Raw genomic sequence first — 23,495 nt, 5'->3', positions numbered from 1 at the left:
TGCTGAATACTTGCAGGGGTACTAGTCAATAGATTTTCCTCCCTCTTGTGGACAAAAAACGCACTCGCAACAGGGTAGCCTGTTGTCCGCGCACCTGTCATTAATCACCATTTAAGCGCAGAAAAACTCAGCTCTCGGCTATACATGCACACTAAAAATCCGAGCTGAACCCGATTAAGGCAAAACTGCAACGAGAGAAAATTGTTCTGTAAACCACCTTTATTATATTCATTATGGTATAAGTATAAATCTGAGAAAACATTACTGGATTAAGACACAAATATTTTGCTCAGTCCTTAGAATTACTGACGGACATACAAGTATTATTTCTGCTTTCTAAATCTGCACGTGGGAAAGGTCATCGAAAGCAGTTAACTAGATGTTGTTTGTATATCTTTATTTCGTAAAAAAGGATCAACACAGTAAAAAAAAAAAAAAAAAAAAGAAAAGATTAAGGTTGGGGCACTGTGGGTTAAGTCGATGTTTATAGGTGGTAGGAAACCACAGAGGCTATGTGGGAGTGTGGCATGCCTGAGACCGTTGAACATGTTAATATAATATGTAAAAATACAGAAAAGAGACGTTATTGAAAGGTGTTTCAGAATTAGGACTTCTCTTTCTTCTACAGGGGAGTCCAAACATGCTTGTGTTGAAATCGTTGGAGTGGAATTGGTGCAGGGAGCTACAGGTGAAGGGCTTGCTTCCCTCAGCTGGAAAAAAATGGCATTACAGCAGAGCAAGTCTGGTTTAAAAAGTTCTGCACTCCTTCGTTATGATCAAAAATATTTTTTGTATGAAGATTTTTAATGCTGCGCACAATTCAAAATAATAAATATCTACTGAAATTAAAACTGTTCTTATTGTGTATTTTTTATTGAGCAATGACAGCACATCTTTCAAAGATTAATGAAACTGCAGAACATACACTGAGTTATCTTTCATTAAATAAAAATAATGTGCATTTACAAGCCCTGTCCCCAGCACACATCCACAGCACTTCATGAAAGCAGAGGAGATCAGTGTTCTCAGAAATGTAGTACCGGCTAGCTTAACCATCTCATTTTAATCACGGTGAAGGAAAACATTCAAAGGCATCATTTTAAACCAACTAATTACCTGCAGGCACACCTTTACCCCAGTAATTAGATCATCTGATTGGATGGGACTTCAAATAACAACAGCACAAGCATTCCTTACATATAACAAAAGCTTCACAAAGTAGCTTACATACGATATGCTGTGGGTTTATATTTCGCCACAGTCTCTTCTTCGTGTTTTAGGGACATAATTCTACGTGTTTTACATTTTAAAACACTTTAAAAGAAAGCAAACACATATTAGAGTTTTTAATGAAAGTGTTTGTGTTAAAGCTATACGCATGATGACTTCTCTTGTCTGGCCTTGCCTGTCTGCTCAAGAGGGAGAGCACCTGCTCTGGATCTGTGACTCAAGGCTGACCTCTTCCTGTTTATGTCTGTATAAACCTTGATGAGCTCTGTGGTGCAGGGAACAGGACCTCGCTCCACAAAGCAGAAGGATGCAAGTTCAATTTCCCTCCCTCTCCTTTCCCCCCACCCCCTGAACCCTGCCCCCTCCTCCCACAGAGACTCCAAAACCATATCAAAGATAATAGTGTTGTGAAAATTGTCGTCTTTGGATGCGGAGTTATTCGGTTAATTCAGAGCTCTTCCCTATTTTTGTCCCTCTGGGCTCATCTTCTTCTATCCAAAAAATCACCGCCGAACTCGTTAATCCCACCGTGGCTTAATGGTAGTGTCTCCGCCTCTGGCTACAGAGGTACAGAGTTCGAGCCCAGCTCTCTCTTCTTGACTCTCTTCATCTATAAATCTCATCCGATTGATAATGTCTCTGTAGAGCACTGGAAACTACCGACTGAGAACCCGGACATGATGGTGGTGTGGTGGCATTGACATGGGGTTTGAATGCGGAGGTTGAGGGTTCGAGCCCCGATTCCTCCTCTTCCCTTTTCCATTTCTGAGGAGTCAGCTTCTTGATTTCACTGCAAGAAAGACAAGCAAACCCGTCAAAGTTACGGTGGCACAGAGGAATGGTCCTTGTTTCACAGCGCCAAGGTCTGGGGTTCAATCCCCCCTCTCTCCTTTCAGTTTGTGCAGCTTTTGTCCATTGTTCTGTTTAAATGCGCAAAAAAATGAGCAACAAATGCGAAGGAGTATGTGGCGTAGGGGGCTGAACCGATCCTCAGGAGGTAGAGGTTGATGGTTCGATTCCCCGAGACCGCACCTGAGCAACGTTGGTGGTCCCCAAGGGTGGGGGAGGTGTGTGTGTGGTGTGAGTGGAGGGGTAGGCAATCTGGCCCCCCGAAAATTCCGAGAATGCAACACGGGGGTTATAATATTTTTTTGCAAATTTCAAAATTTTCTGAAGGTAAAAAAAAAAAAAATTTTGACTGGGCCCCACTCTCCATTAGTGCATTACTACTGACAGTCCCACATACTACTACGCAATCAAATGAACTCATTTGATTGCAGAAAGGTAGCAGTATGTAAGACTGGCAGTAGTAATACACTAATATACACCAAATGTGGTGCATAGAAACAAAAACAAACAAAAACAAACTCATGCTTACACAGTGCCTCCATTTGGGGACTTCCTGCTTCTGCAGACAAGCTGGAGAGAAAAAAGGGGGGGGAATGTTTAAAATAAAATATAATCAAAATATGTTACATATGAACATACATTATGTACATGAAAACAGAGGCATTAACAATCCTTGTTAAAAGATGGTTGGAAAGACTGCATTGGTGGAATTAGTTCAGGGTGCTACAGGTGAATGATTTGTCTCCCTCTGCTGGACAAAAAATGGACTTACAGCAGAGCAAGTATTAGAACCCCACCATAACATGAAAGTCTATTTTTTAAAGGCTGACAAATACATGCAGATTTTTTCTGTTCAGACACACTTGCTCAGTGTCAGTATCTGTTCTGATAAAGAACACGAGCAGATCATTTCACACAGAAATGTCTATGGCTTCCAGGACTCTATTAAGCAGCTCTCCCCAAATGTTTCTCCCCAACTGCCTTCCTGAGAAAAGCTCACGTTTCACGCTACATTCTAATTGTCCAAATGGCCACCTGTAGAAGCCCCCACCACCACCAAGAGACTACCCCCACCCCCTCCCCCTCCTAATGGGACAGGGGAGCTGCATGGCCCCCCTCCTCTCCCCAGGCACAGGAGAGCTAGCAGAACTGGTGACAGTGAATCCGGGACTGTGTACAAACCACAACACCCTTACGACTGTATCTATTGTACATGTTCCCCCACACGGATATAAGATGGTGGCCCATAGGCACATTGGCAGTAGAATGGATCGTAGTGAAGAGCTCAGTGACTTTTAACATGGCACTGTCATGCCACCTTTACTTACAAGTCAGTTTGTCAAATGTTGGCCCTGCTAGAGCTGCCCTGCTGAACTATAAGTGCTATTATTGTTGAAGTGGAAATAGAAGCAACAACAGTTCAGCCTTGAAACAGGTAGGCCACCAAGGACAGATATTTACACGCTACGTGAGCTGTTGAGTGTGTGTGGGTGTTTGTTTGTGTGTGTGTCTGTGTGTGAGTGTGTGAGAGACAGGAGAGACTGTGTGTGTGTATGTGGGTGTATGAGAGAGAGACAGTGTGTGTGTGTACATGTACGTGTGCGTGAGAGAGAAAGAAGAAGAGAGAGGAGAGACTGTGCATGTATGTGTCTGTGAGTGTGCTGGTGCATATATATTTGTGTGTGTGTGTGCGTGTGTGAAAGAGAGAGAGAAAAGACTGTGTGTCTGTGTGTGTGTATATATAAATGTTTGTGTGTGTGTGCATGTGTGTGTGTGTGAGAGAGAGAGAGAGAGAGAGAGAGAGAGAGAGAGAGAGAGAGGAGAGATTGTGTGTGTGAGAGGAGAGGTTGTGTGTGTACGTGTGCATATATAAGTGCCTGTGTGTTAGAGAGAGGTGAGACTGTGTGTGTATGAGAGAAAGAGAGAGAGACTGTGTATATGTGTGTGTGTGGGCATGTGTGTGAGAGAGACAGGAGAGACTGTGTGTGTGTGTGTGTGTGTGTGTGTGTGTGTGTGTGCATGAGAGACAGAGAGAGAGGAGAGACGGCGTGTGTGTATGAGAGAAAGAGAGACTGTGTTTATGTGAGAGAGAGAAAAAGAAAGACAGGAGAGATTGTTTGTGTGTGTTTGCATATATATGTGTGTGTGCGTGTGGGAGAGAGAGAAGAGACTGTGTGTCTGTGTTGTTCGTGTGCGTGTGAGAGACAGGAGAGACTGTGTGTCTGTGTTTGTGCGTGTGCAATGCACATGTGTCTGTGTGTGTGCGTATGTGGCAGAGGAGAGTCTTCTGCGTGTATGTGTGTGTGTGTGTGTGTGTGTGTCTGAGTGTGCGTGTTTGAGAGGGAGAGTGAGAAGAGTCTTCTGTGTTGTGTGTGTGTGAAAGAGAGAGGAGAGACTCTGTGTATGTGTGTGTGTGCGCAACCATATTCATCAAACAAAACAGTACCCTTTCTGCAGCAGTATGTGGCCTGGACATTGAATGAAAATAACAACAATATATACTCACAATCAGACCAAGTTCATAAAATATATAAATATTTCATGTAACAATCCACAAGTCTCTATATCTACAAATGGCACAATTTCACATCCATTCAATCTACATCCAGGCACGAAACAGGGCTGTCAGTTGTGACCACTACTGTACGTACAACATACACTATACGTACAGTACTTATATTTGACCACAGTAATAATAAGACGGTATGAAATCTGGAAAGTCTGGAACATAATGATGGAATAATGCCTGACACGACAGATGCAATCCGTACATTAACTGTAAGCTGTAGTCACAAAAATATCAGACCAATCAATTCAGCCAAGGAAACCAGCTAGCTATTGCTGCTAACTGAAGTGCATCACTGTAAACATGCCTGCTATCCAATTTATATAAATTAGAGGGACAGCCAGAGAAAGCAAACATGCCTGCCATCATGTTTAGTTAGCTAAACTGACAGTGGCTTACAACGAGAATGCTTTAAACAAAAAACTCTCTCAAAAGACTTGCATACTTCACGACGTGACCAGAAGCATTAAACATTAGCCACATTAACAGGAGTGGAGTGGCATGGCTGCTTACAACAAACTACTTTGCTTACGTTAAGTAGCTGGTTGGCTATCTAGTTAATGTTATCTACACAGCTCGCTAGCTTACTCATTTATTGATGCAATGTAAGGACAACATCGGACATCAAAGAGAAGTGTATTTCCAAGTAAAGTTCAAGTTAGCTGGCAACCATTACACAGTTAACTTTGGTTTGCAACAAAACATGTATTTACCTTCCGGTCGAGCACTGTTGTTGTGCAGCACATGGCCTTTCGAAGTCCAACGTCAGATCCGATTTAGCAGTCACAACTACTTACTGACTACAAATCCCATGCTTTCAAAAATACAAATAATGCGTCACGGTTGGTCAAAACGTAATCAATCGAATAAAGGGGACAATGGTCATTTCTTAGGTTCTCTGTACATTTTATGGACTGGAGCTACATTGCGCATTCCGCAAAATGTTTACCTCATCGTTAAACGTATGAATCTTTTTGTAAAATGTCGTTTAATTTCATTTTCAGGAGGCCTTCATCTTATAAATTTATAGAAAAATAAAGCAATGTAAGTGGTCCATTTTCCATGACAACAAATAATTGTGCAGAACGTTTGTGTGTATTAATTTAATTAATTAAATAGTAATTCGTTTCAATATAGCAACTTACTTATTAAAAGCACGTAACAGCTTAGAAATCTACCGTGGTGATAATAATGGTTGTAGTTTATCTCGTAGAACAAAACGTGGACCTCTCCTAGACTTACGTTAACCACACACCTTATTTACGGCAAAAAAAAATTAAATCCCTATGGGAAAAATGTAAGTTTAAATCGGAGCATCTGTATTAAACGACTAGGAAAAGCTCCTGCAGGAATGCACTGGCTGAATTATTGCAGCGTACAAGTCAATAGATTTGGCTCCCTCTTGTGGGAAAAAAACGCACTCGCAACAGAGTAGCCTCTCATCCGCTCACCGGCCATAAATCACAATTTAAGCGCAGAAAAACGCAGATCTCGGCTATACATGCACACTTAAATCAGAGTTGAACCCGATTAAGGCAATACTCCAACTAGGGAAGTTCTTATGTAAACAGCTTTTTGATTATCTTAATTGTGGAAAGGTATGAATCTGAGAAAACATTACTGGATTGATACACCAAATTTAATGCTGCGCCCAATTTTAGGAAACTAAGTTAATGTATTTTGCTTTGTTTTTTGTATTTCAGAATAAAATAACACTTTAGAGTTTTTAATTATTTAAGTTTTTGCGTTTAAAGCTATTAGCACGATGACTCCATTCTTTATCTTGTCTCGCCTTGCTTAAGAGGAAGAGCACCTGCTCTGGGTCTGTGGGGGACATCAGGGCAGATCCTTTTGGCCAAATTACCCACATTTTGTATTATCATTTTAAAATACAGTGCTATTGTATGGCATTTCATAAATTATTATGTTAATGCTGAATATAAGTGGGGCCATCTGTATTAAATGGGTAGAAAAGCTGACTACGGAATGGATTAGTTGACTCATTGCACAGAACTAGTCAATGGATAGGGCTCCCTCCGGTGGACATAAAACGCATTTGCGACAGACTATCCGGTTGTCCGCGCACCTGCCATTAATCACTGTTTAAGCACCGAAAACACAGCTGCGTTTGCAAATGGAATAATAATTAGAACTCAAGCCGATTAAGGCAATACTCCAACTTGAGAAGTTGTCACGTAAACAGCTTTTTAATTATCTTAATTGTGGCAAGGTATAAATCTGATAAAACATTACTGGATTAATACACCAACACATTTTCTCAATCCTTCAATTTACTGACGCACATAAACGTATTATTTCGGCTTTCTAACATTGAACGTGCGAAAGGTCACCAGAAGCAGTGAACTTGATGTTGTTTGTACATCTAAATGCCGGAAGAATGATGAATACAGTTTAAGACAAGATTAAGGTTGATGCACTGTGGGCTAAATCAATGTTTATAGGTGGTAGGGAAACATCCATAATGGCAATGTGGGAGTGTGGCATGTCTGAGCCAGTTAAACATGTTATTATAATATGTAAATATACATAGGTGTCACCATTATCTTGATTTGATTTTGAATTTGTTTTCTTTTATTTTTTTAATGCTTGTTTTAACTGGGCCCAACTTTGTTTACAGGAAGGTGTAGTTTACAGGGTAGTGTACCAGTAGAATCAGTGCAGGGAGCGACAGGTTAATGATTAGTTAATGTCTCTGCTGGACAAAAAATGGTATTACAGCAGAGCACGTCAGATTAAGAAAGTAACTGCACTCTCGTTATGTTCCAAGATTGTTTTTAGTATGGTTGTCAAATGTATGAAGTTTTTTAATGCTGCGCACAATGAACCTTCTAGGAATAATAAATATCTACTGAAACTAAAACTGTGCTTATTGTGTATTTCTTATCGAGCAATGACAGCGCAACTTTCAAAGATGAATAAAATTGCAGAACATACACTCAGTTACCTTTCATTAATTAAATGAAAATAATGTGCATTTACAAGCCCTGTCCCCAGCACACATCCACCGCACTTTATGAAAACACAGGAGATGGTTGTTCTCTGAAGTGTAGGACCGGCTAGATTAACCATCTCATTTTTAATCACGGTGGAGGAAAACCTTCAAAGGCATCATTTTAACCAACTACTTAACATCAGGCACACCTGTCACCTTTGACTTTTGTTCTTGTGTGTTTCTGTGGTCACGTCATCTTCTATCTACTGTAGAACACTCAGAATCGCATAGGAGACATTGGCACTGAAGCAATGCGTTCGCTTACAGTCACAAAGCTTCCTGGTTCTTTACTTTACTCATATTTCTGTAGTCTTACCTTCTGTGCACTGCTGGAACCAGAGAGACCACCAAGATGATGGTGGTGTGGTGGCACTGACATGGGGTCTGAATGCTGAGGTTGAAGGTTTGAGCCCTGTTTCTTCTATTTGCTCTCTTCCATTTTTGAGGACTCACCTTCTTGATTTCCCTGCAGGAAGGACAAGGGAGCACGTGAAACTTACGGTGGTGCAGAGGAATGGTCCTTGTTTCACAGACGAAAGGGCTGGGGTTCAATCCCTGCTTTCCCCTTTCAGTTTGGGCAGCTTTTGTCCGTTGTGCTGTTTAAGTGTGCGAAAAAATGACTGATGCATGCGAAGGACTCTGTGGCGTAGAAGGTTAGACCGATCCTCAGGAGGTAGAGGTTGATGGTTCGATTCCCGGAGTGCCGCACCTGAGCAAAGTCGGTGAGAGTGAGTGTGTGTGGCTTGACTGGAGGGGGAAAAGTAGTGTGTAGTCCTTCATCAACCCATCATGGGGTTATACTACTTCATTGGGAGGATTTTGTGCATTTAATTGTACAGGCCCCACTCTCCATTAGTGCACTTCTACAGTCAGTCCCCCATACAACTACTCAAATGAGTTTTAGTCATTTGACTGTAGAAAGGTAGAACTATGTAAGACTGGCTGCAATAATAGACTAATCTACACAAAACGTGGTGCGTGGAAACAAAAACAAACAAAGCCAAACTCAGTTAGATGCCCACAATACTACCCAGATGAGTACTGTGAGAAAAAAAAGTGATTTAATGGCATTAATAATGAAAAAACAAACTTTCAGCAACAATAAGGTATTTTAACATTGTATTGTGTATGTTCTAAACCAGTGGTCTCCAACCCTGGTCCTGGAGAGCTGCAGGGTCTGCTGGTTTTCATAGTGACTCTGCACTTCATGAATCAATTAGAGCAGTTGATTACACAGTTTACTCAACTCACCCGGTGTCTTGGGTCTCAACTGGGTGCTGATTTTAAGGTGAAAACAAAAACCAGCAGACCCTGTAGCTCTCCAGGACCAGGGTTAAAGACCACTGTCCTAAACTGTGCCTCTGTGTATGCGACTATCTGCTGGTGTTTGTTTTGTTTCTCTGTTAAGCCCCCCACCAGCTCCTCTCAGGGAGGCGGCAGTCATCATCTTCATCCTCTTCATCGCCAAGGCCAAACTTCACGGCAGCAGACTGGGTGACAGCTCTTCCCCAAAATTTTCCTCTGGGGTTTCCCAATCGCCTTCCTGAGAAAGGTCACATTTCACACAAATCCTAATTGCCCCCCCCCCCCTCCTAAAGGGACAGGGGAGCTGCATGGCCCCCCTCCTCTCCCCAGGCACAGGAGAGCTAGCAGAACTGGTGACAGTGAATCTGGGACTGTGTACAAACTACAACACCCTTACGATTGTATGTACTGTCTCCCGAACAGATCTAAGGTGGTGGCCCTTCAAACTGTCATTTTAATAATTCGCACCCAGATTCCAACATACACTACATGGCCAAGAGTATGTGGACACCCCTTATAATGAGTGGGCTTGGCTATTAAGCCACACACATTGTTAACAGATAAAATCAAGCATACAGCCAAGCAATCTCCATAGACAAACATTGGCAGCAGAATGGGTGGTACTGAAGAGCTCAGTGACTTTCAATGTGGCACGGTCATAGGATGCCAACCTTTCCAACAAGTCAGTTTGTCAAAAATCGTCTGTCCCCGGTGTGTTTCTGTATGCGTGTGTGTGTGTGAGAGAGGAGAGGCTGTGTGTCTGAGAGAGAGGAGAGGCTGTGTTTCTGTATGCGTGTGTGTGTGTGTGAGAGAGGAGAGGCTGTGTGTCTGTGTGTGAGAGAGGAGAGACTGTGTTTCTGTATGCGTGTGTGTATGTGTTTGTGAGAGAGAGGAGAGTGTGTGTGTGTGAGAGAGAGGAGAGACTGTTTCTGTATGCGTGTTTGTGTGTGTGAGAGAGGAGAGACTGTTGCTGTATGCGTGTGTGTGTGTGTGTGTGTGTGTGTGTGTGTGTGAGAGAGGAGAGGCTGTGTGTGTGTGAGAGAGAGGAGAGACTGTGTTTCTGTATGCGTGTGTGTGTGTGTGAGAGAGAAAGAGAAAGACAGAGTCAGAGTAAATAAATATTCTTTTAACAATCCACACGTCTCCATATCTACAAACGGCATAATTCTCATACATTCAATCTACATCCGGGCACAAAACAGGGTTGTCCATTGTCACCACTACTACTTAAGCTAGCAGTAGAACCACAAGCCTGCAAAATCAGAATATTAGATTCCACCACCAGTTAACAAATCAGCAATCAAGAATACAAACTATCCATGTATACAGATGACATATTGTATAAATCCAAGGTTTCAGAATCCAAACCTTCTCTATGTGCTTAGGAATCACAAACAATATAACAACTGCTAGGGGTATCAGCCTAATGGGGATAATGCAACAGACAGGCCTAATAGCAAAATGGCAACTCTAATCATGCCTCCGTCTTTCTGCTGCCGCGGAATATACACGCCGAAGACAGAAAGCACAAAAGCAAGTGAGCTCTCTGCAGCGCTGCTCAGAGTACGCGACCCCGGACCCTGCCGAGCATTGTGATGTCACAATAGACTCAATTAGTTTGTGGATCGATACACGTGTGCCAAGCAACAGAGCTGAACACAGCCCGACCAAAAGCCTTCAAAAGAAACGTGAAAGATAAACTCGGTGCGCGTTCAACTGCTTTCAAACCAGCCGACGGCTCCTTGTACAAAAAACCTGATCTTGAGAAAAGTATCAGGGTTACCAAGCAACAGTACTAACAGAAACTAGAATGCCAGTTAAGTGCACAGGACCCTAGGCGACCGTGGAAAGGCTTAGGAGTTGTTACGTTAGGAGGCTAACGTTAGCTAGCTAGCTATAAACGAATATAACCAACCAGAGGTAGTCTAATAATCCTTAAAAGGCACTCTAATAAGTGAACCTAACGTTAGTCACAGACGATACCAGTCTATTAAGGCTACCACCAGCCGCCTGCGCCATAGCTTCTTTCCCACCATGGTGCGTAGTCTCAATAATAATCACTAGTGCCTTTTACTCAGTAGTAGTAGTGGCTGTCACATTGCTTTTTTGCGCATAGAGATTATTCCTATTTTTCCACAGTACATTTTTTTTTTTTTTTTTTTAATTTACCTTATCTAATGCCTGCTTTTTTCTCTTGTGTAATGTCTGTATTGTAGATAGATTTTTTAAAAACATTCTCTTTTAAGCTCTACTCACCCCAATTCCAATTCAGTTCCTACAGAATATGGCAGATAAACTTGAGCCAAACCGAACTGATGTCTGATATTAGTGATAACTTTTTTCATTAAATAAATTAAATAATTTTTTTTAAATGTGATTCGTCTTTACTCAGTTTGCCTTTGTCTAATATTACATTTTGTCAAAAGATCTGAAACCATTCAGTGTGACAAACATGCAATAACAGAGGAAAACGGGAAGGAGGCAAATACTTTTCACAGAACTGCACATAAACCAATTTCCCCATCTTGAATTACACGTAGGCCTACATTAAAACACTTTCACTGGCAGTCACCACATGCAGAGGCTATAGAAAGCTTAAACATCCTTTCACCTTTGTATCTTAGTTAACTTCATTAAAATAACGAATCAATTTTTTCTCATGCTAGCCAATGGAGCGTTAAATACTAGGGCAGGTAGCAAGAAACAAGATACATTTATGTTGGACTATACTTTGTAAATAGTAACCATAGAAGACTTGTACGTGACAAAATACTAAAGTATAAACTAAAGCATTAGCTAACATTTACGGGGTGGGCAAGTTACATCCATACTCATTAACTGATGGCTATCTAGCTAATGCTATCTACACAGCTAGCTAGCCAGCGTGTCCATTCATCGACGTAAACTTGTAAACATCGATTTTTCTTGCAAACTAGAGCTGTGTTCCGAGTAAAGTTCAAGTTTGTTGGAAGCCATTATTACATTGTTAACGTCGGATTGCAGCAACATTTGTAATTTACCTTCTTCTCAAACGCTGTAGCTGTGGAGAACATTCGCAAGTTCTTCTTCGGTGTTGTTTACCGGCAGCTTGCATCCTTGAAAGTTGCGTTACTGCCATCTTTCCCCTTTAAAGCACTCGTGGAACCGAGTTGATGGTAAAATACCATGTGATGGTCTGAATGTACAAGAACAAAGCACCTGCGTGTGACTGCTGCCCCCTGTAGTCAGTAACAGGAACAACAGCTGTCAAAGCAGAAAGATTATTTTATTACAGTGTTGAAATTCACAAATGGAAATTGCATTATTACACTTTACCGTCCCAAGAAACATAACATTTGGACATTTGCACCGGCTTCTGAATTAAGAACAAGACAAATTTGTTTGTGCAACCACAGGAAGTGACGCGTGACGCGCCCGTCCGTACGTACAGGCGCCTCTGCAATTGTGTCCAGAACGATGCAGAAACGGACACCTGAGAATCCATGTCGTTTGAAGTTTTTCGAGCTGGCACTGGATGGGGGGGGGGGGGGGTTGCTCGCCTCACGGGTCGCACTTCATGATCTCCCGGAGACAGACCGTGGCGTAGCAGGAGGCGTCCAGGTCGAAGGACAGCGCCAGGCTGGGCCCTGCGGGGGGCGCCAGCGGGTCGTCGCGCTCCGCAGGTCCGCCGCCCGGGACACCCTGCAGCCGGCGCGTGAGGTTCCGCGGGTACGCCAGCAGGGGGCGGTAGCAGCCCGGGACGTTCAGCTTGAGGGGAGTGACCCGGAACCTGCAGTCGCGCAAGCCGTCCCTCTCCAGCCTCTCCCGGTACCAGGGCCCCAGCGCATTCTCCGGGTACTTCACGGCGTTCCCGGGCATGGGCAGAACCACCTGAAGGACGGCAGAGGCCTCCTCAATCAGGGCCGGGGGCCAAACATGACCCAGGGGGCCAAACTCTGTCCTGTGGTCACCTTAACACAGTACTGTTAACACTGTGCTTTTTTTTTTTTTTATACACAGAAAAAGAGCCAAAAATGCAGGGGGAAGAAAAATACACTGCATACTATGAACACCGATATTATGAGGCCTCTTTAAAAAAAAGACTACGACAGCAATCACAACTAACAACAACAAAATAATTACTCCTGTTCTTTTGGGCCAATCGTCTTTCGGTGTCTGAAATGTGTTGCTTTTTGACCATATTTACACAGCCATTGGTAACACAGCGAGATTCAAAGAAAAAATGCTTAATTCAACATGAGTATATTAAAACAGAAATTGCTCCGAGGGTTTTTTTAAATATTAACAGCCTGTGTGGAAAAAATTTGTTTTGATCAGAAAGCCAAAACATTATTCGTGGCTTATTCTATCCCGCTTTTTCATTCTGTTTCTGTTACAAGTGTCCAAATAAAATTATGAACGACATACCATCTTATTATGACATTGTGTTATTATTGTGAGCTGGCATATTATGGCAAAAATTTTTATTTTTTCATCAGAACGCAAGTGAATTAGTGTAAAAAGCTTATCGTGAAATGTCCCCCCGGGTGAAAAAAGGGGGTGAAAATGGAGGGATGAGCTCCGGGAGGAGGAGTGGACACTCACCTGACTGAGGGAGAACACACCTTCTGCCTCTTCTGCGGCCGTCACAACGTGAACCTGAGGGAAGGTGAAGAAAGACAGGAAGTGGTCATTACACAGGCTTTGGGAATGTCTAACATACCAATCAACGTACACAAAACCTGCATGGGCCAATCAAAAACTTCCCCCCAAAACTGAAGCACCAAAAAGCTCCAGAAAGCAAACCGTCCCCTCACAGCCAACGTGTGGTGAGCACAAACACTGAACGGCCAAAGAGAGATATCACTTTCAGTCCTAGCTGTTCACTGGGTAGTGAAGCAATTTGGCAGAAACATTAACAGCACAGCAACACAAAATAATGCACAGTTAACACACTATTCACTCTCACGTGGACGTTGCACCTTTTTTAAATGTATTTTTAAGGGCTTTTTCAGCTTTAATAAACAGGACGTTGTAGAGAGACAGGAAGATTGGGGAGCGAGGGAGAATGGGGGGGGGGACTCAAGCCACTGACGCTGCGGTTCGTAATGAGCACGTGGTCAGTGCCCTACAGCCTACGCCACGGGACGCCCCCATCAACGCTGCACTTTCACAGCCTTAAAACATTTTGTGCGGCAGGTTCTCGGAGGCGCGCCTCTCACCTTTTGGGGAGTCTGCTCCCCGCCCTGGCCCCGCCCCCGCCCCTCCCGGGTCCAGACCAGGTCGCCTCGCAGGGCGGCGGCCCCGCGGCCCAGCCGGCACAGGCGGAAGGCGGCGGCCCCGTTCCACACGCGGCTGCAGTAGGCGTGGACGTAGAAGGCCCGCGTGCCGTGGGGGAGGCTGAGCCAGCCGCGGGCGCACCCCTCCCGCCCCGTCCCGTAGCGGTGCAGGGCGCGGAGCACCAGCCGCTCTCGAACCTTGTGCCCCGGCATCAGGGCCAGGCTCTCTTTGGCGTTGCCTGCAGAACGGCAGACCAAGTCAGGACGGGCCACTATGCCAGTCGTTAATAACAGCCAACTATTACTGGAGCGCTGTGATTGGGTGGTGGTGGGGGCCTGTTAATGGAAGTGGGGGGAGCGGCTTGTTACTGGGGGTGGGACAACAAGGGGAACATATAGGGACTAAAGTGTGGGAACAGGACCTGCAGTCTGTTCTCACCTGTCTGGAGGAAGTGGTTCTTGGCCCTGTTCTGGAGGTCATCCCCTTCGTCTGGAGTAAAGAACAGCCGGACAGCTGTCACCTGACGGGAATGAGAGCAGATCTAGCCAATCAAACGCTTTTTTCCCCACAATCATGTATCCTGCCTACGAGTCCAACAATTCAACATACTGTAGAGATTAACCGAATAGATTTTGGATATTTCAGGCCAATGTAGCATATTTTACACAAAATGTAATAAATACTTTTACATCTGTTGCCAATTTTCCAGCTTTCCATACTAGTTCATCCAAGAGCAAGGTGAACTTCTCCATCATAAGATCTGATGAGGGTTGTTTTGGGGGGGACCACGGCGCAAACAGCTTAAACGAAGGCTCGTACCATTTCCCCTTTAAGAAGGGCCAGCCCAACCTGGTCCGCCTTCACGCCCTGGCCAGCGCCAAACCTCTGGGGCCCGTACGCGTTCACGAAGCCCTTCGCCTGCAAGGAGAGGCACAGGGGAACAAAGGTGAGGCCACAGCCGGTCCGGCGCAAGCTTTTGGGTTCACTAAAAGGCCTTTAGCTAAAACCGCTGAAAGCGTTTCACGCTGGCCAAAACGTTCAGACGCGACCGGACGTTTGATTTTCGGCGAGGTCGGCCGCGATCACCTCGACGTTGTCCAGAGCCTCGCGGACGAGGCGCGGCAGGTCGGCGCCGGAGCCGGGCCCGTGGGGCCGGAGGTCCCTGACGACCAGCTGGAACCGGTTCCCCCTCAGCCTGCCCAGGTGGAGGGGCTGGGAGACGGGCTGGATGTGAGAGAGCTGGATCCCCTTCTTCTCAAACTCGGGGCTCTTCTGCGTCAGCCTGCACAAACACACACACACACACACACCAGTAAACACAACACCCTCATTTCCCAACAACATAACGCAGCACAATGATGTACACAGCACGCACATCGATACATGCTACACAGAAATGTACCTCAATTCACCAAGTAACTTAATCCACCAAATCAGCACAGAATGCAAAGTACATGCTCACGCCATTCGGTTAAGATTTTTAATTCTTTTTTTTTTTTTAAATCCTGGAAGCAAGGTTTTTTTTTTTTTTTGCGAGGCCATGTTGAATTTGCAAGTAATGCTGACATTTACATTTTAACCAATCAGCTGGGTGTCATTCAGTGGGCTTCTCCTTGCGGCTCAATGAACACTTTAAACACAAGGAGGAAAAAAGCAATCACGCACGCATTTCATCTTCCCGGGCTGCACACTGCACTATTTCACAAAAGCCAGAGAGCGTTCCGGAAAGCACAGAGCACACTACCGCTCCGGGGAGATCTTCTTCACCACCATGGACTGGTGCGTCAGGGCCCGTTTGTCCTTGATGCCGGCGTAGGTGAAGTCCGACGGGAGCACGCCGAGCAGAGCGGCCATGTAGCCTATCGCCTCCAGCGTCTCCAGGTTCTCCTTCCGCAGCGTGAACCCTGGCGGGGAAAAAAAAACGAGAGCGGATCTCAAATTCAACGGAACCTCCACCGGCAAAAACGCCATCTCAAAATTCTCGCTGTTTCCTGGGATGCCGAGAACACTTGGCACTTAGCCCTTTTCAAAAAGGGGCCTTTGAAGAGCCAGCAATCCCGTAACGCATTGCTCGTAATGTGTGTAAACAAATGGTAAATGGACTGCGTTTATATGGCGCTTTCATCCAAAGCGTTTTACAATTGATGCCTCTCATTCGCCAGGGCAGTTGGGGATTAGGTGCCTTGCTCAAGGACACTTCGACAGGCCGAGGGCGGAGTTTGAACCGGCAACCCTCCGACTGCCAGACAATCGGTCTTACCTCCTGAGCTATGTCGCCCCCAAACAAAGACCTCCAACTATTTAAAATGCAAACGTCAAAAAGTAAGCAATTTTGAAACATGAACTCAGTACTCAACATTCTTCATTTACAATTATTTATCAACAAGTGTACTATGTTGTTGCACTATACTTTTGTACTATGTAAAAAATACTTGAGTTGTTCCTTTACCTGTGTAAATAGCACACTCTTCCTGACAATCGGTAGCTGTCCTCTTCTTGCCTGGTTTTGATCTCGCTCTGAACCGCACAGTGATTGAAGTTTTCTGCAGGCCATGACCGGCGACGTCGCTAAAGCTCTTGGTTTCCACCAGTTTACCGAAACGTTTGCTGAGAAAATGATGCACCGCCTTCCTGTGCTCTTTGCTGTCGTCCTGCGCGAACGTGAACGACGCATTCGGGACTTTGGCGTCTATAAACCGAAAGAAATCTTCAGCCTCCTCCTCTGAAACCAGTCGTGCCAGCTCTTCGTAATCGGGGTCCTCCTTCACCAGAACCTCGGTCTTGTTCGTCAGCGTCATTAAGAAGGGGAAGAAGTGCCGCACGGCGCGATGCACGAGGGCTCGCTGGTGTTTCTCTGGAAACGTGCCCAGGGATAGTTCTGCGCTCTTCGCAGTTTCAACCAGTCGGGGTGCATCGCGCGCCGATGCTGCAAACTGCTCCAGTGCTTCGTTCACGGCATGACCCAAAACTCCTTCCAGATCATAAACATCGTCGCATGCTGCAGTGGTGTCCGAGTTACGACAGTCTACCACGGCACAGTCAAGTTCCCCCGGCGTGGAATCAGTCTCCTCGCTGGCGCAGTCTGTCGTTAAAGTGCTGACCTGTCCCTCAATCTTTAATTCGCCACCGAGGCACACCTGTCCGCTGCCGTCGGAGAGCTGAGGCGTGACATGCTCCAACAAAGTTGTTTCAGTTACTAACTGACCGCTGATATTTATTTCAGTCACTACAAAGTCTCTAGTTGAGTTTTTGATGCTACCAAAGAAGCCTTGGTGATCAGACATAAAGCATTCCAGGGCAAGAGAGTCTGTCTTCGCCTCTTCCTCCATTCTGATTTCAAATCATCTGGAGTCCTGTTCAAGAAATGAGTTCGGTATGAGAAAGTCGCATATAGTTAAAAACATCGATTTTTCAAGTGTGGAGGATTTTAGTCCGCTTTAGTCTTCAGCGGAACAGTCGGTTTACAAGTCACACAACAGTACTGACAAAATCCAGAAATCGGAGATATCTAACTGCCTGCCAGGCAAACATAACTAACCCAAGCCAAAGCAAACATCCAAGCGGGTTCGCTCTCTAGCCACGCAGCATCATTGCTATGTTTCACATGCTGTTTTCAATTCTAGATAACATTTGGAATTCGGTCCGCCGGCTGGTGGGGAGAGCACAAGTACCTGGGCTGATTAGCTATGGCAGCCCAGGTGCGTGTGCTCTCCCACCAGCCGGCCTCTCCGGCGGACCGAATGCCACACTACACAATCGCGCAAAAGCCGTCTGTACATACAATGAAACATGGAACCGGTCTCAGTTAGTTAGGGAACTTCACACCCTACATATTAAACTGTACATTGGCGTAAATAACGCATTGAAAAACAGTTCAACACTCACATGGCAATGCGTACTACTAGCGGGCTACTTCTTCTTCTTCTTCTTCGGTGTTGTTTACCGGCAGCTAGAATCCTTGAAAGTTGCATTACTGCCATCTCGCGGAGTAAGTTAACTCCTACAGCTTATTGACTGTCACACTTTCATTGACAGTCCCGTTCCCCGAAGGTAGTTAATAAAACATCTCCTCCCCTGCCCACTAGCACCACACTCCAGTACATTCCTCAATCCTGCTCCTGTTATCCCCAATCTTCCCATCTCCTCCATCATATCCTTCCTTTCCGACCTATATTTATTGCAGTTAATGATAACGTGTTCTACGGTTTCTGGTACCTGACAGATTTCACAAAGACCGGTTGGATGTTTACCTATAAGATGAAGCGTGCTGCGTAAATTGCTGTGTCTTATTCTTCTCCTCCCCTCTTTCTTACACTGCCTACTCTATTTTGTATCAGATGTAAATGTCTCCCCCTTCTCTCCTGATCCCAGTGCTGCTGCCATTCTTTATTGATATTTCCCCACACAATGCCCTTTCCCTCTGATTTTGATAACTTGATATTGATTTCAACACTTCCCTTTTTGACTGCTTCTTTTGCCAACGTATCTGCTCTCTCGTTTCCCGGGATATCTGAATGTGCTGGGACCCACATGAATGTAACATTTTTCCCTTGCCTAACCACTCTTGAATTGGCAAACAAGATTTCATACAGCAGATTCAGGATTCGTTATATAAATTAAAATTAAAATAAAGCAAATAAAGTGGTCCATTAGTCATGGCAACAAATAATTGTGCAGAACCTTTGTGTGTACGAGTAATACATTTCCATACAAGAAGGTGTAGAAGAATATGCTGTTTAAATAATTGTTTTACATTATATACCCTAAAATATAAGTGATTAAAAATGTATTCTTTTAACAGTTTTTCATGTGTAATGACTAACTCCCATATTCTTACCTTCGCGTGAGAACACACACACACATTTGCTTACACACACACAGTCTCTCCTCTCTCTCTCTCTCTCTCTCTCTCACAGACACAAAGTCTCTCCTCTCTCACACTCACAGTCTCTCTATTGGTTTATCAAGTGGATTTTGACAGTCATTTACGGTTGATTCCAATTTATTTAGCCATTCTTTAATCGCAATATGATGTGTTTTTTGACTGATTTCACAGTATAGATTTTCAAAGTATTGTTCCAAAATAGCTCCATCACTGGTGGCTAATTCTTGTTGTTTTGCTGTGCTTAAATTGTTCCACAAATCCCAGAACTGGATTCTTCAATATCGTTAAATGTTTTATGTATGTCATTTATTTTTTTCTATTTTAGGGTATTTTTGATTTCTTTTAGAGCTTGACAGTACCTGTGGAGTGTATCTGAGTTGTTATGTTTATGATTTGATAATATTCTTATGTTTCTTTGAGCATTTTCTGTTAATAGTTCATTAATTCAGTTGATCTCTTTGCTTTGGTGAGTTTATCTGCACTTGTTTCAGCCCATCTGTATTATTGGTTAAGATTATACAGCGTACATGGCTGTGTGTATTAATTTCTGCAGTCTCCAGTTCTTTTCAGAAATATCCTGAATTTGTTGTGGCCTGAAATGGGGGTTTGTTGCCTGACAGTGAATGCGCTGGTGGAGGAGGGGTCCATGTCAGTGACGGCGTAGTCAACAGCACTCGTCCCGAGAGCTGAGCAGTAAGTGAACCTTCCTAAAGAGTCCCCTCTGATCCTGCCATTAAGGATATACAGACCTGTGGCTTGACAGAGATGCACTAACTCTCTACCGTTCTTATTTATTATATTGTCTGGGGTTATTTCTTTTTGTAGCGGTTGGTGTGAGGTATAGGGGGGTGTACCCAAACACATGAATGTTTCCCTGTGTGTCGATACAGTCCGGTTCTGTCCCTGTTCTGGTGTTAAAATCCCCACACTGTCACACATCTCCCTGGGCCTGGAAATGGCATATTTCTGTTAAAAGAAATATGCAGAGCGTTAAAAAAACTGCTCATTATAGTATGGAGATTAATGTGGGCCATCGTAAGCTTGCACACAGGTATGTATTATTTTCCCAATCCGCCATTTCTTTATTCAGTTATATCCATAAGTGAGATTGTTCTTTTTTAGTAACTGTCATGTGTTCTGCAAGTTCCGCTTTGTACCACGCCAGTGTTCCTCCTGAGTTTCTGCCTTGTCGTACTGTTCTTAATTTTATAGAGGGCACTGTAATTTCATCATAACCTGGGGCACTGTGGATGAGGGCATCTTTTCGGCACCAAGTTTCAACCAAAATCAAAATGTCATCGTTAGAAATGTTTTTGATGAATTCTGGGCCCGTACAGAGGACCACAGACCCTGTATGTTCCTACGGCTAATTTGGAATGAACTCATTTTACATAAAACAACATTGACTGTATTTTCAGTATAACAAAATGCATTGTTGATAACAAGATACTACTTTAATCATTTATGCTGATATTGTCATTTAGTATTTGTATAGTTCATCAATTGAATCATTAATTGATTAATGAAGTATCATAAGCTCATATAGTCAGCACCTATCACAAAGGACGCGGGAGGGGCAGGTAGGACAGGGGCCTGGGCGAGTGGGACAGGGGCCAGGGCCGGTAGGACAAATATAGTCCAACTTGGATTTATTCTGTGTTTAAGGCAATAGGGGGCGTACACACTGCTAGGAAGAAGGTAGGCTCGCGGATCTCAGTTGTTGATGCGGTTATTTTAAGGCAAAATATATTTTGGTTTGGTTTGTCCCTTGTACCATTTTTGTTGGAAGAGAAAGTATCTGTATTTGTCGAAATGTTGAAATGATCCCCAGCCTTGCCAAAACATTTTTTTCACATTTCACTTTATCATCAAATGTCTTTTGTGGAAAATCATCAAAATGCCTCTTACCTTTCTTACCTCTGAAAAGTTACGAGAAAATCACTTTTCATAAATAACACGTGATATAGACAATGCCATTTTTCAATCTCAGATGCTAAATTGTGTTTATGAAGACGATAATTCGAAAGAAATGTGTTTGGAGGAATAATTAAAGCAAAATAAATATATTAAACTATGCGTAATCGCGTGTCTTCAAGGAGTCCTCGTATGTTTGCTACATAAACGATATAACTAAGTTTTTTGTCTTCATATACTTCATATATTATTGTAGGCCTTCGTCGCTTTGGATAAAAGCGTCTGCCAAATAAGTGTTATGTAATGGAATATGATCATGGCCTTCTTTCAAATGCTTTCTTATCATTTCAGGATGCCTGCCTCCGTCAAGGAGGAATCTTTGAAGCATCACATGAACACACACATCTTCACACAGCATCTGAAGTCAGAGGAACTCATGAATTCATTTTGAAAAAGACTTATTCCCACCCCCTAGCACACCTTAAGAACATGATTATTTGATTCATATGTTGTGTTTTATATGGGCGGTAGCTGTTTGACTATGACTCAGTTTGTGGATTATTAATATTATGTATTTGATTTATTTTGTATTTTGTATTATTTGTATATGTACCTATTAAGTTTTGCATATGTGAATTTTATGTTAGTACTTTAATTATGTTGCGCACTCTCACTTGCTGGTCTGTCTATTGGACTATTATCATTCATAATCCGGACGTTAGTCTGTCAGTTAAACATCCTTTTTGGTCAGGATATGATTTTTGTGGTATACTCTCATTTTGGAATCACGGCAGTGCTGTCCATGAGAACTACGACCACTTGTGAGAATTATTAAGGCTTGCTAATACTTTGTAATATTATTTTTGAGCACAACCCTGCAGGAATTACTGTATATTGTTGCAATATACACCCCCGACTTTTCTTCACATTTCTCAAAATGTATTCTATTATTATTGTCCACCAGGTGTCTTCATATTTGGATGAGCAGGTACTCACTACACTACAAGGTACTAAAACATACTAGACGACATGAGTGGAATTTAAAATGCAAAGCGTTAAATACAAATGTAATTATATGTGGTAGTTTTGTAAGTGAGTAACACTGAAACGGTTTGAAATTGATTTCATGTCATTTATTTTGTTCGTATTTTTTTAGTCCCCACATTACTAAAGATAATGCTCATCCTCCAGCAACTAAACTGCAACTAAAACTGGACAACATATGTATGTGGGCTTTAATACAGCAGCTATGGCGGCACCATGCATTATGTGTCCATACTGAATTGTACTCTGTACTGATTTTACTCCTTTATACATATTCTAACTTTAAAGCTATTCCTTGTCCTTGTAATGTGAATCTTTCCATGGTTGTCAAACGTATGTGGATTTTAATGCTGCACATTAATTGCCTTCTGGGGACAATAAAGATCTAATGAAAGTAAAAGTGTTCTTATTTAATGTTATTTAATTGAACAATGACAGCACAATCCAACTTCAGAGGCTGGAATTTAATGATTGAACCACTGGAATATAATAGGAGGATAATTTGAATCACTTGTTCAAATCAGAAATCACACTTGCAAAATCATTCATTAAACAAAAGCTTTCACAGAGTAGTTTACATATGTTTTGCCACAATCTCCTTGTCTTAATAAAATAACACTTTTTAGAGTTTTTGTGTTTAAAGTTATGAGCACAATGACTCCCGTCCTTCTCTTGTCTCACCTTGCCTTACAGGGAGGGCACCTGCTCTGATTCTGTGGGGGACATTGGGGCAGATGAAATGCCATACAACAACATACAACGACAGTTGATTATCTTTCTTGGGCTGTGTTAATGGACCCTGCCAGGCTCAGGTCTGGATGCAGGCATCTAGTTAATAGGTGGGTTGATTATCTTAGCTGGGCTGTTTCGATGTGGAGTTGAATATCTAAGCTGAGGAAATTTCAGTGTTTGAGTAAATTATCTTCCAGGGACTGAGTTAATAGGCTGTGTTGATTGTCTTAGCTGAGGATGCATCAGACTAGCAGTTGATTATCTCTGTATAAAGTGAAGTTCACTTAACTGTGGACCTATTGGTGTGGGAGTTCATTATCTTCACTATGATATTGCTGAGAAAATATCAGTATGGGAGTTAATTATTCTCACTGGGCTGTGTCAATGGGGAGTTGGTTATCTTAGCTGAGGACATATCAGTGAGAGAGTTCATTATCTTTTCTAGACAGTTTTAATGTTTCGCTGAGGAAATTTCAATGTTGGAGTCAGTTGTCTTCCTGGAGCTGTATTAATATGGAGTCTATAATCTACATTATAGCCTGGAAAATCGGACGCACTTGTGTTTTAAACATTAAATAGTTTCCACTTCTCCAGGGTATGAAAACGCGAACTGCTTGTAAAACTTTTGATTTCAAACTCGGATTTTCAAACTCGATTTAAGAGTTTATCATTGTAACATTTATAATGGGAGTGCATCA

At 43.2% G+C, this 23,495-nt stretch overlaps 1 protein-coding gene and 2 long non-coding RNA genes across 7 annotated transcripts in view; 2 read left to right on the top strand and 1 right to left on the bottom strand.

Moving 5' to 3' along the window:
- The window catches only part of LOC135246092 (uncharacterized), a 25,444-nt gene extending 2,979 nt beyond the window's left edge, over window positions 1-22,465 (top strand). For both annotated transcript variants that reach the window (XR_010327494.1, XR_010327493.1), the window contains 2 exons: window positions 19,668-19,800; window positions 21,373-22,465. This is a non-coding gene — a long non-coding RNA (uncharacterized LOC135246092). The remainder of the gene's footprint in view (window positions 1-19,667; window positions 19,801-21,372) is intronic.
- Window positions 8-851, top strand: LOC135246094 (uncharacterized). Its single transcript, XR_010327496.1, has 2 exons — window positions 8-236; window positions 629-851. It is a non-coding gene; the product is annotated as an uncharacterized LOC135246094 (long non-coding RNA).
- Window positions 12,359-18,503, bottom strand: pus7l (pseudouridine synthase 7 like). 4 transcript variants are annotated; one of them, XM_064319585.1, is made up of 9 exons: window positions 18,108-18,503; window positions 16,672-17,575; window positions 15,967-16,126; window positions 15,309-15,504; window positions 15,042-15,140; window positions 14,661-14,742; window positions 14,165-14,460; window positions 13,548-13,601; window positions 12,359-12,833 (listed from the first exon to the last, which is right to left on the bottom strand). In XM_064319585.1, the coding sequence occupies exons 2-9, from the start codon at window positions 17,549-17,551 to the stop codon at window positions 12,504-12,506; spliced, it is 2,097 nt and encodes a 698-aa protein (XP_064175655.1). In that variant the 5' UTR covers window positions 17,552-17,575; window positions 18,108-18,503; the 3' UTR covers window positions 12,359-12,503. The 4 variants fall into 4 exon arrangements, with proteins under 4 accessions (XP_064175655.1, XP_064175657.1, XP_064175658.1 ...); XM_064319587.1 differs by having other exon boundaries at window positions 18,004-18,129; XM_064319588.1 differs by lacking the exon at window positions 18,108-18,503 and adding an exon at window positions 17,761-17,908.
- Window positions 22,466-23,495: the final 1,030 nt, after the last annotated feature.

Source organism: Anguilla rostrata, chromosome 19, assembly GCF_018555375.3.
Source record: "Anguilla rostrata isolate EN2019 chromosome 19, ASM1855537v3, whole genome shotgun sequence".
Taxonomy (NCBI): Eukaryota; Metazoa; Chordata; class Actinopteri; order Anguilliformes; family Anguillidae; genus Anguilla; species Anguilla rostrata.
This window is presented reverse-complemented; position numbering and strand designations above follow the sequence as displayed.